The sequence below is a fragment of the Rhinolophus sinicus genome, linkage group LG07, assembly GCF_036562045.2.
Source record: "Rhinolophus sinicus isolate RSC01 linkage group LG07, ASM3656204v1, whole genome shotgun sequence".
NCBI classification, from domain to species: Eukaryota; Metazoa; Chordata; class Mammalia; order Chiroptera; family Rhinolophidae; genus Rhinolophus; species Rhinolophus sinicus.
In genome coordinates, this window is record NC_133757.1 from 55,959,249 (window position 1) to 55,974,254 (window position 15,006).

Sequence of the window (15,006 nt, forward strand, 5' to 3'; positions counted from 1 at the left end):
AGGGGTGTTGAGATGGGCTTTTTTTTCAGGGGGAGCGGGTAAATTGAGCCTTATTTAGATGTACTATATGAAAGTCCATCGACAAAAATATTTTGCATGAATTCTGCAACTTAGAGAGTTGTAGGACAGCTCAAAGGCAACGACGGTTTAGAAGCAGAATCCGGTAAGTGGTGTGCTCAAATAATGCAAGTTTTCCACTAGAGACACTCAGAATCTTTGTGGCCTATCCAAATTTCCTTGCACCTCTTGTCCACTTAGCAGCGCTCACTTTTTAAAATAGGATTCAGGCAGGAGATCCAAAGGAGCCAACCTCATTGCAAAATGGAGCTTGGGGATTAGGGTATCTGCCAGGGATCCTAGGTAAGAAGTAGACACTGTGGGAGGCCTCCTGGGGTTATCGGCTGCCCTCTCAGTGAATGGATGGCTCAGGCTGCTGCCCAGAGGGCCCAGGTGTCAGCAAACCTGCTTTAGACTGTATCCCTGCCCATTCCTATGGACACTTCAGTCACCAGATCCAAAACAATTTGTCTTCCCTAACCCTAAATTCCACCCACACCCCAACCTGCTCCTCCCGGTCTTTCCCCATCTCAGTTGAGGGCACCATCATGCACCACCAGTGGCCAATCTAGGCGTGTGGGCATCACCTGGCCTCTGAGGATGAAATCAACTCCTCAATAGCTAGCAGAGCATTAGGTCACCTCTGCTAAAAGTTAAACCTCTCATCTGAGACCCTAAAGCTTCCCTCCCTATTACAACTGTCATGACGACTCCGTGTCATTCTCCCCTTTTTTCTTCTGAACAATTCCTGGGACTTCTCTTGTTTGCAATGTGTGCATTTGAATTTCTTTTCAAGCATAACTGCATTTTGAAGTGAGTTTGCCTCCCCTGTCTGGATATCTTAAGTGGTTCCAGGAAGCTACAGGGAGTAGGGGTACTTGGGTAGCATTCCCATATGAAAGAGAACCTATAACAGATATTCTAAGAAATGGGGGTGTGGGGTCCCAAGGCTGCACTAAGATAGTCAGCCACTGGTCTTGGAGGCAGCAATATGGGTGAATGTCACTGTGGTTCTCAGGGGTGAAGCTGGAACAGGGGCATTTGGGACCAGGATTTTTTCCTTCACTCAAGTAGCTGCTACTAAAGCGCAACAGCCTGACAGCGTCATAAAAATCCTCCTGTGGGCCCAGCATTGCTGGGCTGGTGGGATGTGTTTGGAATTGAGGGAGGGGAAGAGAACTAACCCTCTTTTCTCCGTTTTACATGGGCGGAAACTGAACTTGCCCAGTGTCAGAACAGAACTTACCTTGCCAGAATAGCTGCTGAGTGGCAGAGCTGGGTTTAGAGCTCACGATTTCCACCCCAAGGAATGTTCTCCCTCCCTCTGCTGACACTGATTCACAGGACACTGTGAGCAAGAAAGTGGGCAGGTGTGGGGCGTGCACTGACAGCACAGTGAAAGCAGCACAGTGCAAATGAAGGAGTCAAGAACTGGTACCGTTTCCTCAGTGATATGGGGATGGTAATTCCAACACTGCAGCTGAGGCAAAAAGTGCAGTGGTTTTCAAAGTGTGGTCTCTAGACCGAGCAGCCTGGTAACTTGGAAAACGTGCAAATTCTGTGGTCCCACCCCAAGCCTATGGAATCAGAAATTGTGGGATGGAGCCCAGCACTTTGTGTTAACCAGCCCTTAGGGGATTCTAATACATGCTCTAGTGTGAGGAGTATTGCATAAGGGCAGAGTCAGAATAGACTGACCACTATTGCAACACCCCCTAAATTTTGGTGGCTTTGAAAATTAAAGGTTTATTTCTTGCTCCTGTCACAGATCTGGTGGGTTGCAGGGGGGCTGAGGTGGGGAATGCTCTGCTCCACACAGTCTTTCAAGGACCCAGGATCCTTCTGTGTTGTGACTCCAGCCTCCTATAGGTCCTTGAAGTTGACTCTCGTCGGCTGGTGGTTAGGAAGAGGGTGAGGATCGAGGTAGAGAGAATCAGGCATGAGGCCTAGATGGCCTGCACACCACTTGTGCTCACATTCCATTGGTTAGAACTCAGAAGCCACACTGAACTACAACAGGCTAGCAAGTATCTAGCTGTGTGTCCAGGAAGAAGAAAAGAGGTCAAATGTTGGAGGACACCAGTGGTCTGTGCTGCAAGTCCCACAGCTTAGGGAATTGAAGATGAACTGGATTTTCTGACTTCCAGAATCTCGCTTTGTAGAAAAACTGAGGGTCCAATCTGCAGTGGGCTGGTTTGGCAGCTTACAGCCTTTGCTCAGCCTTCTCATGCTCCACAGAGCGAGCGGCATAGAGGTGGTAGGTAGCTTGTCATGTTGAGTGGAGGTGTGGGCTCCCACAGGGCCAGAGCTGTGGTCTGTGAGCAGTGGGGGGCAGATGCCACACTAATTCCTATCAGCACCTTCCAGGTTGGACATAGGGGAAGCGTGGGCAAAGCTGTGTGGCCCTGGAAGGACTGTCCAGATCAGAACAAGAGCCTGGGGGTTGGGGGGGGGCGGGGCGGGGTGCAGAAACCCATCAGGGCTCAGCAAGACCTGGGTTTAAGTCCTGGATTCATTAGCAGCTGTGTGACCTTGATAATAAAATTGACCTTGGGATAGTAAAATTGCCTCATAATTTTGTTCCGAGAATTAAATGAGATACAAAAAAAGAAAGCTCTTGGCACGGTGCCTACGACCACACAGTAGACAAGTCAGAAATATCCGCAGTTCTCTGGTTGTTTCCGTGAGGAGGGCATGGGGATGGGGGCCCAGGACGTCCCTGATGTTTGGGAACCGGGCTTACTTGGGTTCTCAGCTGCTTGTGAGGCCAGGGTACTGTTTCTCCCTTCTACTGGTCAGGACGGCCTTGGGGCCTGGTGGAGCCGGGCCTGTGGTGTAGCTGTGACTGCAGCTGAGAGGCAGCCAGCAGGGCTGACAGACCATGGTCTTTGGTAAGTACCAGAGGACCTTTGGAGGGCTTTGTGGGTGGCTGCCCCGCTTGCCCGCCTACCAGGGACTAAGCCTGTTTGCCACATAGGGCCCCAGAGTTGCCTCCCACCCTTTGAATTAATAAGACTCCTGGGCTGAGACAGTCAGTCTGCTAGACTGCTGAGCGGCCTCGTTCCAGGGGAATTTGGACGGAGTAGAGTGTCTTCTAATTAGTAGGACTGGGGATCCAGGAGAGGTTTACAGAGCCAGGGTGTGGGCAAGGGCAGGCCATCAGTGTCAGACGGAGGATGGAGAGGCGGCAGCGGCTCAGCGCTGCCTCGACCCTGAGGACCCAGAGCTTCCTACACCCCGAGTGTGTGCAGGCACAAGGGACTCAGCATGCTGTGAGCAGGGGACCCTCCTCTAGAAACTGCCTCTGTCTTCACTGTGTCACTGACTTCCCAGAGTGAAGCTGAGGAGGGGGCTGAGGCAGCGAGAAGGTGGCAGGGCGGCATTCAGAGAGAGGCGTGGGGCGTGGGAGGACTTCCTGTGGGAAAGGCCCTGAGAGGTGGTCTGGCCTGGGGGCTTCACCTTCTCAGGGTCCTGTCCTCTCCATCTCTGCAGCACCCTCGGCAAGATAAATAGAGCCAAGCCACGGGGTTGGTCAGGACACACCAGTTGGAATGACCTTAACTCAAACAAGTTTAAATGGAAGTGGGTGTACCTGCTCCTGTGACAGGGAGGGACAGTGGCAGATCACAGATGGCGGGAGGAGCCAGGCCTCGGGGGCTGTCAGGGTGTTTTCTCTCCTTTGGCATCTCTGCTTCTCTCTGCATGTTGGCCCTGTTCTCTCCTACTGCATGGGGACTCTTCGCTGTGGGGGAAACACTAGTGCCAGCAGCCCCAGGTTAGCAACTGTAGTAGAAAATTAGCTGATTTCTGCCAGTGTTTGTGTACAATGCCAGGCCCAAGTCACATGACTGTCTGGTATTCAGGACTTTTCCATTTAAACCAGAGGAGTCCAGAGAAGCTTACGGGGCAGGCAGAATTAGCTACCACAGCCCACCACCCCCACCTAATATTTTGATTGATCCAGTTAGTGAGGAACCAGGTCCCAGTTTAAAGGAGCTGGGAAACAGAACTCACCTACTGTGTTGCTGGCCCACGCTCACGTAACTTACTGCTTCCATTTACTGCTGACAAAAGCCCTGTGCAGCGAGCGTCCTGAAGACAATGCAAATACAGAAGAGGTAAACGAGTGGTGGAAACGCGGACTACCCTGGTGGTCAGGCCTGGCTGGCTTCAACCTTGGGCTCTGAAGCTGTAATTGTAAATGCGTGTGTCTGTGCTGTTGTCTTCTTCTTTACAAATGTCACCCTGCCCTTTAGAGTTACTCGGATCCCACCAATTCCACAGGGGTCAAAGCCCCGAACCCTCCCTATGAACTCTGCCGGTTCTGGGGACTCATGCCCCTCGCAGCCCATGTGCCTCCAACTCCTGTGCCCCTTAGCAGTCCGTTTTGTCCCTCCTCTGTTCTGGTAGAATTGGATAAAGTTCACTTTTTTTCCTCCCTAAATAAATCTACTCACAATAAGTGTTTTATGAGTTATATCACTTTGGTGAAGATTTGGTGGGAACTAAATTAGTGCAGCCACTATGGAAAGCAGTATGGAGGTTCCTCAAAAAATTAAGACTATAATTACCATATGACCCAACAATTCTACTTCTGGGTATTTATCCAAAGGATATGAAAACACTAATTCGAAAAGATAACATGCACCCTTATGCTCATTGCAGCCTTATTTATAATAGTCAAGATATGGAAGCAACATGGGTGTCCATCGACGGATGAGTGGATAAAGAAGATGTGATATGTATATATAAAATGAAATGCTACTTAGCCATAAAAAAGGTGAAATCCTACCATTTGCGACAACAGGGATGGATCTTGAAGGAATTATAGTACGTCAGATAGAAAAAGACAAATGCCATATGATTTTGATTACATGTGGAATATGAAAAAAAAACAACAGACAAAAAACCAAATTCAGAGGCAGACAACAGATTGGTGGTTACCAGAGGGATGGAGGGAGGACAAAATGGGTAAAGCAGATTTATTATATGGTGAAAGATGGAAACTAGACTTTTGGTAGTGCGCGCATGGCATGGTATACACAGATGTTGAATTATAATATTGCACATCTGAGACTTGTGTTACAAACCAAACGCCTTAATTAAAAAAATAAAAAAAGACTTGGGGCAGGGTGGTCCACAGCCTCAGGTTGTGTGGCTGTCTCCTGCTCTTCTTCCTCTTCTATCTCTGCACTCAGGAATCCTAACTTCCAGCCCTGTGTTTTGTGGAGCAGCTCAGCTCACCCCAGGTTGGCCTCCCAAAAGTGCGTATCCAAACCTAGCAAGGTTCCTAGGTCACAGGCCTTTCCTTTTTATAGTTTCAGTGAACTGTTGGCCAGGGCGGCAGCCTCACCTGACCAGACCCTCTGCCAATCTCACTCGTGGCTGTGGGTGGGAGGCTTCAGTTCCTCACCAGGTTGGAGTCTCACAATATGGTTCCCCAGAGTGAGTGATGAGAGGAAGAGAGAGAGAGTGAGAGAACGCAAATGGAAAGCAGGAATATCTTTTATCACCCAATCACAAAGTGACAGATCATCACTTCTGGCATATTCTATTGATCGCACAGACTAACTGATATGTTGGTCTGTGCGATCAACACAAGGTCATGAACACCAGGAGGCAGGGATCATGGGAATGTCTTGGAGGCTTACTAACACAGAGATGAACTGCACATTTGACAGTATTAAGTATTTCTGATAGTGAATGTGCTGTGTTCCTATACCCACTTAAATCTTAGGTATTTCTCCTTAGTGAAGATTTTTTTCCTTTTCTTCATATGGGTCCCCACACTGTTTATTGCATTAATTCCCAGTATTTCATATCCATTGTGAATGGGATCTTTTTCACATTGCATTTCCTAAGTAGTTTTTGCACTCATTCAGAGACACTATTGATTTTTATGGCCATGATTTTTCAGTAGAGCTTAACTGGTGACAATGCAGAAACTACTCTAGACTTTCACTGAGCCGTTGGATTACAAAACTGAGACCAGGTGAGATCCTAAATGTGCTCTTGGGAGGAGCTTCCCCAAGTGACTGCAGAGGAGGGGGTGAAACATAAGGAGAGGCTGCCTACAGCTGGTCCTTGCATGGTGGCTGTGCCCAGGCATTCCCAAAAATGAAATGATGGGGTTCTCTGGCCATCACGTGACCTTGCCTTTGAGGGAGCCTATGGTTAGGACATGGGGGACAGCCAGGGCAGGTAGCCCACGGCAGGGCCATCAGACCACCTAGTGCCTCACAGATTCAGCCCTTCTGCCCACGATTCCAGGTCCACGTCTCTAACCACGTCTCTCCAGAATCCTGTGCTGGATGCCTCCACAGCATTTGCACAGGCTCTAGTTAATTCCTCCTTGAAAAGTCCTTCCTTCCTTCTCGTTTCTAGTAGGTATTTTTCTAGCACCTGTTGCATGCCAAGCAGTGTTCTAGGCACCGAGGACATCAGAGAAGCCCCTGCCCTCGTGATATTTTACAAAGTAAGTAATACGGGGAAAAATTGAGCAGAATAAGGAGGGTCAGGAGTACAGAGGAGCTAAAAGTTTGAGCCAAGACGTGAAGGAGGTGATTGCGCTGTAGGGATTCCAGGCAGAGGGAACAGCCAGTGTAGGGCCCTGGGGAGGGAGGGTTCCCGGTGTGTCTGTGAAAAGCCAAGGTCAGCAGGATGAAGTGGTGATGGAGGGAGAGTGGCTATCTTAGGAGGGGTGTGTGTGTGTGTGTGTGTGTGTGTGTATGTATGTGTGATGGATAATGAAGGGCCTTGTGGGCCCCTGTAAGGACTTGATCTTTGAATAAAATGGAACCTATTGCAAGGTTAACAGCAGAGAATGGCATGATCTAAGTTTTAAAAGGGTTTTAGGTGGAAGCAGAGATACCTGATACGAGGCTCTGGGATGAGGAATATCTCCCAGTTCTGCCCTCCTTGGTCCCCACTGGCAGCTCCTGTACAGTCCTTATCACCTACCTCCTAGACTTTGGCCAAAGTCCACTGACTATTCTCCCTGCCTTCTGCTCTTCTGGTCTCTCCACACCAGCACCAGAGCTGCCTGAGAAATGCCTCCAGGCCCTTTTCCAGTGACAAGAACATGGACACTTGATCTCTCCCAAGTCCAGCCTTCCTGGTTAGGGAGGTCGGGCTTTGCCTGCGTGTGTCCTTTCATGGAGGTGGGTGCCCGTGTGGACAAGTCTGTGCACGCGGGCCCCTGCCCCACTAGCACTGACCTCCAGAGGCCAACTTTTGGGAGTCACATTTTTTTTTTTAGGATTTTTAAAATACACTTTATTTCAGAGTCATCTATAAGCGTATGTTACTCATTGTATCGAACAATCGCAATTTTCTAAAGTGCTTTTCCTGCCCCTTCCAAGAAAACCATGTGTGTTCGTCCATATTTTTTACTTTGTCTACACAAAAGTAATCAAACATACCGACTTAAAAAAATGCTTAACATTCTGCATGTCACCTTTTAATTTTATCTGCCGTGGGCATTTTGCCTCGTCAAACAGCCACATCGACCCCTTTCTGAGTGACAGGTGTAGTGTTCCACATTGCGCAGTTCCCCAACCCAGAAGGGACGTTCAGGTGGTTTCCAGTCACTTGCACAACACTGTGTGCGCGCACCCACCGCGCCAGAAGGAATTACGTTAGCATGCAAAGTTAAACATACCACATCAGCCAACGCAAAATGAAAACAAAACAGTCAGTTGGAAGGCGGCAGAAAATTGTGTTTGAATACCCCAGGTTCTCCCGGCTTTGTTTTCACCAGGTATTCCCCTGGCGGAACCACCGAGGTCTACTTTCGTGCGCTGCGCCTGCCACTGGGGCTGGGGCCATTAACAGCCGCTGTGTCCTCCTCGCACCTCGGGAAAGGGGTCCCCCTCCACCTAGTAGGTCCGGCAGCGTCCCGGCGAGCTTAGCCACCGTCTCCCCGCATGCTGTCCTCCTCGCGGCCGCCAGGGGGCGCCCCAGGCCGGACCGAGCGGCCTCCGCCCCCGGGGAGGGTGGGTTAGCTGGCGGCCGCCAGGCGGGAGGTGGCGCCTCGCGGGGCCGAGCAGCTCCCCGCCGCGCCGGCTCGATCGCCTCTCCGGAAACCGGATCCAGCGCGCGCCTGGCTACGCTGCGCGGCTTGGCCTCCTGCCCCACTGACCTGGGATTGCAAGGTAGCTGTAGCACAAAACGGAGCGCTAGCGGAGGCAGTTCGCGTCCAGCCTCCACCCACCCTCTGCCAACGGTGTCACTACCGCAAGGATGACACCATCCCCACTCCGCCAGAGAACCGGACCTCACTCCCGCAGGCAGCCTGCCCATTCCTGCTGCTCTGTACAGTGCTCTCTCCTCTTCTTCATGTAGGCGACCGGGGGACCCAAAAAGAAGAAAGCAAGCTGCCAGCAGGAGGCTAGCCTCCCTTCGTGTCCTTTCTACCCTTGTCTCCTCTCCGGCTCCGGGCTCCCTCCCAGCCGCAGTTAGGGCACCAAAGAGAATTGTGCGGGAGGCGAGAGGAGGCTGGGGAAGGCTCTGAGTCCAGGAACCCGAGGGGGCCAGGACACCGGATGGGGGAAGCCTCTGCAAGGCCTGAGGTGGGGAGGACAGAGAAGAGAGCGTGTGGGAGCCCAGGGTCACAGCACTGTGAGGCAGGAGCCTCTGTGTGGAGGCTCCAGGGTCTGGGTCACAGTGGGCCATGCCAGCTAGACCTGGGGGAGGGGCAGCCTGGCCCTCCCCAGTTCTTTTTCATGCTGTGGGCTTAAAGCTCATCTGAATCCACTTAATTCTCCTTCCTGCTGTGTATTAACCTTGCAGAGGGAGAAGCGCGCCCACTCACACCTGCGTTCCTTCACTCTTGGATGCCTGCTCCACCTTTGGTCCTCACCGGGAGGGAAGGGGACATGATCACCAGGCCACAGTGCCAAATCCTGCTTGTTTCTCCTGGTCAGGTTGCATTTTTAAAACATTAAAAGACTCAAAGTTGCAAGTGAATGTCAAATTTGAAAGCTGGGTAGTCCCAGTGTGGCAACATACCTTTTCCGAACCCCAATTTCCTTACCGGGGTACACGCGCAGCTGTGAGGAGCTCTGAGCACCCATGAGGCGGGGTTTTGGCCTCACAACAGCAGCTCCCAGGCAGCACCCCGCTCTGTCCAGGTTGCTTCAGATTCAGGGCACAGAGAAGACGCAGCTTCATTCTTTTTGGTCATCTCTAGACACCTGCAACAAACAACAAAAAGGTCACCAACAACCTAAATTGAGGATTACTCTGTCAGCACGTGCATAGCTTTAGAATCTCATTATAGGGAAAGGGGAGATGTGTCCTGAATTCTGCAATAAAGCCGCTTCAGTTATCCCTCCTGATTCTATTTTGTTTTCTTTCTTGGCTTTAACACAGTTAGAAGGAAAGCTCTTTTCCTACCCTCAGACAGAGTTCTAAAAACATTACCTGAGGGTGCCACGTGTTCTGGAAAAGAAGGTTGGAAACGTGGAGCAGGTGGAGGAAGAGGCTGAGGAGCCTACAAGCTGCTGGCTGGCTCTTCTGGCCTCTTTGAAATTGGCTCAAAAGACATGGAATTAGTAGGCAAAGCTGCCTTCTGCTCCTCTTCTTACCTGTGGAGGAGCGATCGGTTCCTGGCTGGCCGGGGCAGTGTCATCGATACAGCTGGTGTCATCGTTACCTTACACTGACAGATCACTTGACACCTGCGGCCCAGGCAGGGCTGGGCCTGGGCATTGCCCTGCAGAGCCAGAGGCTCTGACCCTTCCTATTGTCCCCGAACCCCAGGGGAGGCCAAGACACAGGCGCTGCTTGGATGCAGTGCTTGGTGACCCAGCGTGAAAACTAGATCGCTCCTGGTGCCTGTTCCACCTCGCAGGGTCCTGGCTGCCTCTTGGCTTCCTGCTGCCTGGCCCCTGGTGCTGTGCTGGGCAGAGGAGATGAGTTTATTGCTGGCTGTGAGCTGAGGCAGAGCTCTACAATGCTCCACAGAGAAGTGGCTCTGGGAGTGGCCCTGGAGTGAGGAGCCAGGGTGAGGAGTAGCCAGGGAGTGCTGCCCGGCTGGCTGCCCCCCTCTGGTGTGCACACCCAGGTGACACCATGCTGCAGCAGATCCTGCATGACATGTACATCGATCCCGAGCTCCTCGCTGAGCTCAGCGATGTGCAGAAGCACATCCTTTTCTACAAAATGCGAGAGGAGCAGCTGAGGCGCTGGAGGGAGCGTGAGGTTTGGGAGGCCCTGGCCCAGGCGGAGGGCCTCAGGCCCCCGAAGGTCAAGCGAGGTACGTGCTGGGGCGTCACTGAGGGGCCGGTTATTGGTGCCGGTCTGGGTTTCTTTAAAAATGGGCACTGGTGTGATGTGGGCTTGGGGCTCGAAACCCTTGTTCTATGAGTGTCCGGTCCTATTACCCCAGGCCTCTGTCTTTGGACCAGGGCTCCAAGGGACCGTGATGGGTCAGCGAATGGGGGCTTGTGTTATCTTGCTGTGGGAGGCCAAGTTCTGGAAAGATACCATTGGGCTCTCAGATTGTCTCAGACACAGTGGGTGATTGCCCGGGGAAGGAGGCTCTTTTTGACCTTTGCCAGTTCACCAGGGGTTCTGGGACAGAGGCCAGGGTACAATGAAGACATGCAGTTGTTCCCCCCTTGCGTGCGGCTCAGTGGTTCTCAGCGAGGGCCAGCACTGTGCACCAGGCACCTCCTTTCTATTGTCGTGTGAGAGGGTACCCCATTGGGCATCTGGAGAGAGGGTGTCAGGGAATTCCTGCACAATGAATGACCAGTCCCAAATGGCAGTAGCAACTACAGACAAGAAGCAAGGCCCCAACCTACTTTTCAAGTGGTGTCCATGCTGCCACGTGCCAGTCAAGCCCGAGGACTGGTGCACTGGTGAATGACGGTGCCCGGAAGCAGGCAGGCTGCTGAGGCTTGGGGCAGGAGTCAGGGTCCTGCTGGGCCTGGTCCTCGGGGGGGGGGGGGGGGGCTGCACATGAGGGTTTGCAGAGCCCGTTCATCTTCTCTCTCGTTTGCTCCCCACAACAAGCCCCCTCTCTCCTCCATCTGTTCTCCAGAGTGAAATGCAGACTTGATGTGTTTGAGGTTTTCAATCTGAGACAAAGTCCTGTGTCTGGACAGGGCTTCCTGGTCCCTTGGAGACCTGCTCCTGCTCTTCCCTCCAGGATCACTGCTGGACAGTCCCCACCGCGTGTCACCGGCCACACTCGCACCCATCTGGACATGCTCGCTCTAGCCTGTCTTTGCACATGTAGTTCCTCCTACTGCAATGTCCCCCTGCCTTCATCCTCCTGACAAACTCCTTTAGGACTAGCCCCCACCCCCTGGAGTATTTGGGGGTGCTCGTGGCACAGGGCAATACGGTACTTGCTCCTCTGCAGCTGCTTAACATGTGGGACCCAACCCGGCCCTACACTTGCCACACTGTCATTGTCACTCATCATCTGCTTGCCTGGCTGTCCCAGGGGACTCAAAGCCACTGGAGCATGAGACCATACTGCATTCTGTGTTCCATCCCTGCCTGGATCTCGCACAGAGCTGGCACAGAGTGTTAAATCAGGACACAGCTGGACCCCAAGGGGGCAGCGCGGTGACTTGGCTGTGTGTGGGGTGCAAAGGCTGGGGCCTTCCAGACCAGGCTGCCTGGCAGCTGCATCGCTGGCTGGTGAAGATGACAGGCTGCCTTTCCAGCCCCACCCAGCCTGAGCCCTGGGGCCTCGCATTGTCTGTACTGTGGCTCTTCTGGGAGGAAGACAGATGCCTGAAAATTTAACTGCAAAAATATTTTTACGGCGATTTGTCACACATTGACATCTACATTTTCATGTATAAATTATACATTAAACTCATTTGGGTTCTAGTGCAGATGACTCTTTTCCGGGTAATTAATTTTCTGATTTATAAAGAATGGAAAAGAGGAGGAAACACGCTGAGCAATATGTGTATTCCAGACCAGAATCCCATTCAGATCTCAGCTCTTTGCTTCAGTCTTGCAGGTGGAACAGTCTGGGCAGATAAGAGGAAGCCCTGGGGGGCTGGCTCTGCTCCAAAGGCTGACGAGCTTCTTACCGCGGGGTCCAGGATGCACAGTGCCTGCTTCCCATCTTTGGGTCATGATGAGGGGTTTCAACAACCCCTCACCTTGTCTGTGAGCTTCATATTTACCAGGCGCCTGTCCCCACTGAATGCTCCCAGAGCCCCATGACCCCACTGCAGACGAAGAAGCCTGGCTCACAGAAGTGACACAGTTTATCCAAAGTCACCTAGATGCTAAGAAATGGAGTCCGGACGCACACCCTGGCTTTGATCTTGGGTCCAGTGACTGATGTTTTCCATTTATTTACTTCTGAACTATCACTTCAAGTTAACAAATGATCTGGGTGTGCATTCATTTGTTTATTCATTCACTCTTATCCGACGTCACTAAGTGCTAACTTTGGTGAACTGGACAGAGCCTTGGCCCCCTTGAGACAGTGGGGAGACAGATCACAGGGAATGCAGCCGACCCGGATGCCAGGAGTGAGGCTTGGGGCAAAGCAGCTGCAGGGTGGCTAGGGCAGGAGTGTGTGGGCACAGGTTCCACTGGCTGGATGTTTTATATTCCTTTCCTTCAAAGGCACCCCTTTCCCAGTTTTCCCCCCTCCCCACCCAGTGTGTCCTGAAGGAAGCATCTGCTGTGCCCTGTTGAGCTGTGTGCCAGCCCCTTGGGGTCCCTGAGCACAGTTTCGTCCTGGTCAGCCTGGAATGGAGCCTCGCCTCCTCCTGCCCGTTGCCTCCAGTCCTGCTTGTGCCCTAAGGTTTCCCTCCTACCCTCTCTTTTCGGGGGACCTTTTCCAGCTCCTAGCAGGCCTGACCCTAGGATGTTCCCTGCCCTCAAGAATCTGTCTGCTTTCCAGCTGTGGCTGCAGAGGATAGGAGTAAACACTGATGACACAGGTTATCCCAGTTTACAGAACCTTGGGGCTTTTATTGGTCCTGGAACACACATTTGGGAGCCACACAGAAATAAACTGGGGTGACACACGTCACGCCCCTGAGGATGCAGGAATGTCTTTTCTTGTTTCCACTTGATACTTTGGTGAGAATCTTCTGCTGTTCTACCCTGTTGTGGAGACACAGACCTTCAGCTTAGGTGGTTTTCTCATCTGCCATCATGTCTGCTGTTTTGTCACATTTCTGACAACACTTGATGTTTGACAGGAATTGGTATTGTTATGTTGAGATTCTGGGAAGGTCTGTGACATGATGTTCCTGCTAGATTTAAGCCAAGCCTCCCCCATGACTATGACCTTGGCAATCTCTTTCTCGCTTACTGCCCACCCCACACGTCAGGAGTTGCTGCCTTCACAGCCTCCCATCCCCTTCTGTGCTTGCTCAGTTATCCCAGTTTCTTGGGGCTGGAGCTGGGTGTTGCCTGGGACTCAGGAGTCAGGACACATGTGTTCACGCTGCTGTCATGGTCCCGAAAGCTTCCCCACCTGGGGCTGTCAGTTCTGCCGTGATTGGCAATTTCTGTCAGTGTTAAATCGGATCCTCTGTAACCACCTCCTTATCCACTGGGACATTCTTTACCTGGAAACCAGACATCTTCCCCCCACCCCCTTCCCACTTTCTCCTTTAACGTCGCTGACGCAGGCCACACTGTGAACCAGGCCTGCACACTCAGGGAGCTGGCTTATTGTCCCCTCTGGTTTTTGCCCACACAAGCAGCCACACAGTCAGAATCCTCTCACGCCTCCTGTGCTGGCCCCCAGGCCTGCCCCTCACTGCAGCCTGTGGAGGGCTCCAGCCCGCGCTGCCTCCATTCCCCACAGCTGCGCTCAAGAAGTGGCTCCTACCTCCTAGAGCCAGTTCTCTCTGCCAGTTCAGCCTGTACAGCTCCCAGAAGCCCTGACATGGGGCTTGAGGGAACCACCCTCCTTAGCATCCTCTCTGTCCCAGCATTAAGCCCCTGCTGCTGCATACCTGCTCTGGTCTTGGTGCCTCAGGTGGGCCTGGTCCGTGCCCTAACGAAGCTGTGGGACAGTCTTTCTAACTGGGCATCTGCCTTCTCTCTCTTTCCTGGGAACGTTTAGTAACCATGGCAACCTTGCCTGGGGGCCTGAGCCTTCCTAGCCTCAGCGCGTTCCCTCTCCTGGCTTCGAAGTCCCAGAGTTGAACACCAACCCTGGCTGCAAACCTGTACTTGCCTGCAGACATGCCTAATGCAGCTGTGTTCTCAGTGGTCCCCTCCCTCACGCTCACCCTCTACATCCCTTTCTCCACACAGCAGCCCAGATGCCCCTTTAACACAGTAATTAGGTCATGCAGCTCCCTGCCTCATTGGCTTTCATTGCACTCAAAGAAAATACAGATGCTTTTCACTGGCCTCTGCCCACTCTCCAACCTAATTTCCACCCATCTGTGTCCCTCTGCGTGGAATGTTCTTTTCCCAAATCCTCATGAGGCTGGTTCCATCTCATCATTCATTGCTCAGTTAAATGTTGAGTTGGTAAAATCCACACAACATAAAAGTTATCATTTTAACCACTAAAAAGTGTGCAATCCAGTGATATTTACTCCATTCAAAATGTTGTGCAACCCCCGCCTCTATCTTATTGCAGAGCATTTTCATCACCCCAAAAGGAAAGCTTGCACCCATCGAGCAGCGCTCCCCATCGCTTCCTCCCCTCACCCCCTGGCAACCACTGATGTCCTTTCCATCTCCTCCTTCTCCTTTTGCTTCCTTCTGAATCTGTTTGCTGGGCTGTGGTTGGTTTCCTCCATTAGCTTGAAAGTGCCATGGGACTGACGGTGTTGCTTGCATTGCTCCATCATGACATCGGGAACAAGGTGTAGGGATACAGTGGGTATGTGTGGGGGGTGAGTCGCTGCTAAGACCGTTGCATGCGTGGTGTGTCAGAGGGCCTTGATTGACAGGGACAGGTGTGAACGGATTTCTTTTTGAGTGAAAGACTGC

At 52.1% G+C, this 15,006-nt stretch overlaps 1 protein-coding gene and 1 long non-coding RNA gene across 3 annotated transcripts in view; both read left to right on the top strand.

The window, feature by feature from the left end:
- The first annotated feature begins 8,068 nt into the window (after positions 1-8,068).
- Positions 8,069-9,388, top strand: LOC141572950 (uncharacterized). The gene is made up of 2 exons (XR_012498538.1): positions 8,069-8,627; positions 8,848-9,388. It is a non-coding gene; the product is annotated as an uncharacterized LOC141572950 (long non-coding RNA).
- Positions 9,389-10,048: 660 nt separating this feature from the next.
- SH2D4B (SH2 domain containing 4B) overlaps positions 10,049-15,006 on the top strand; it is a 98,656-nt gene continuing 93,698 nt past the window's right edge. For both annotated transcript variants that reach the window (XM_074339693.1, XM_074339694.1), the window contains exon 1: positions 10,049-10,315. In XM_074339693.1, coding sequence (XP_074195794.1) covers positions 10,132-10,315 — 184 coding nt within the window. In that variant the 5' untranslated portion in view covers positions 10,049-10,131. The remainder of the gene's footprint in view (positions 10,316-15,006) is intronic.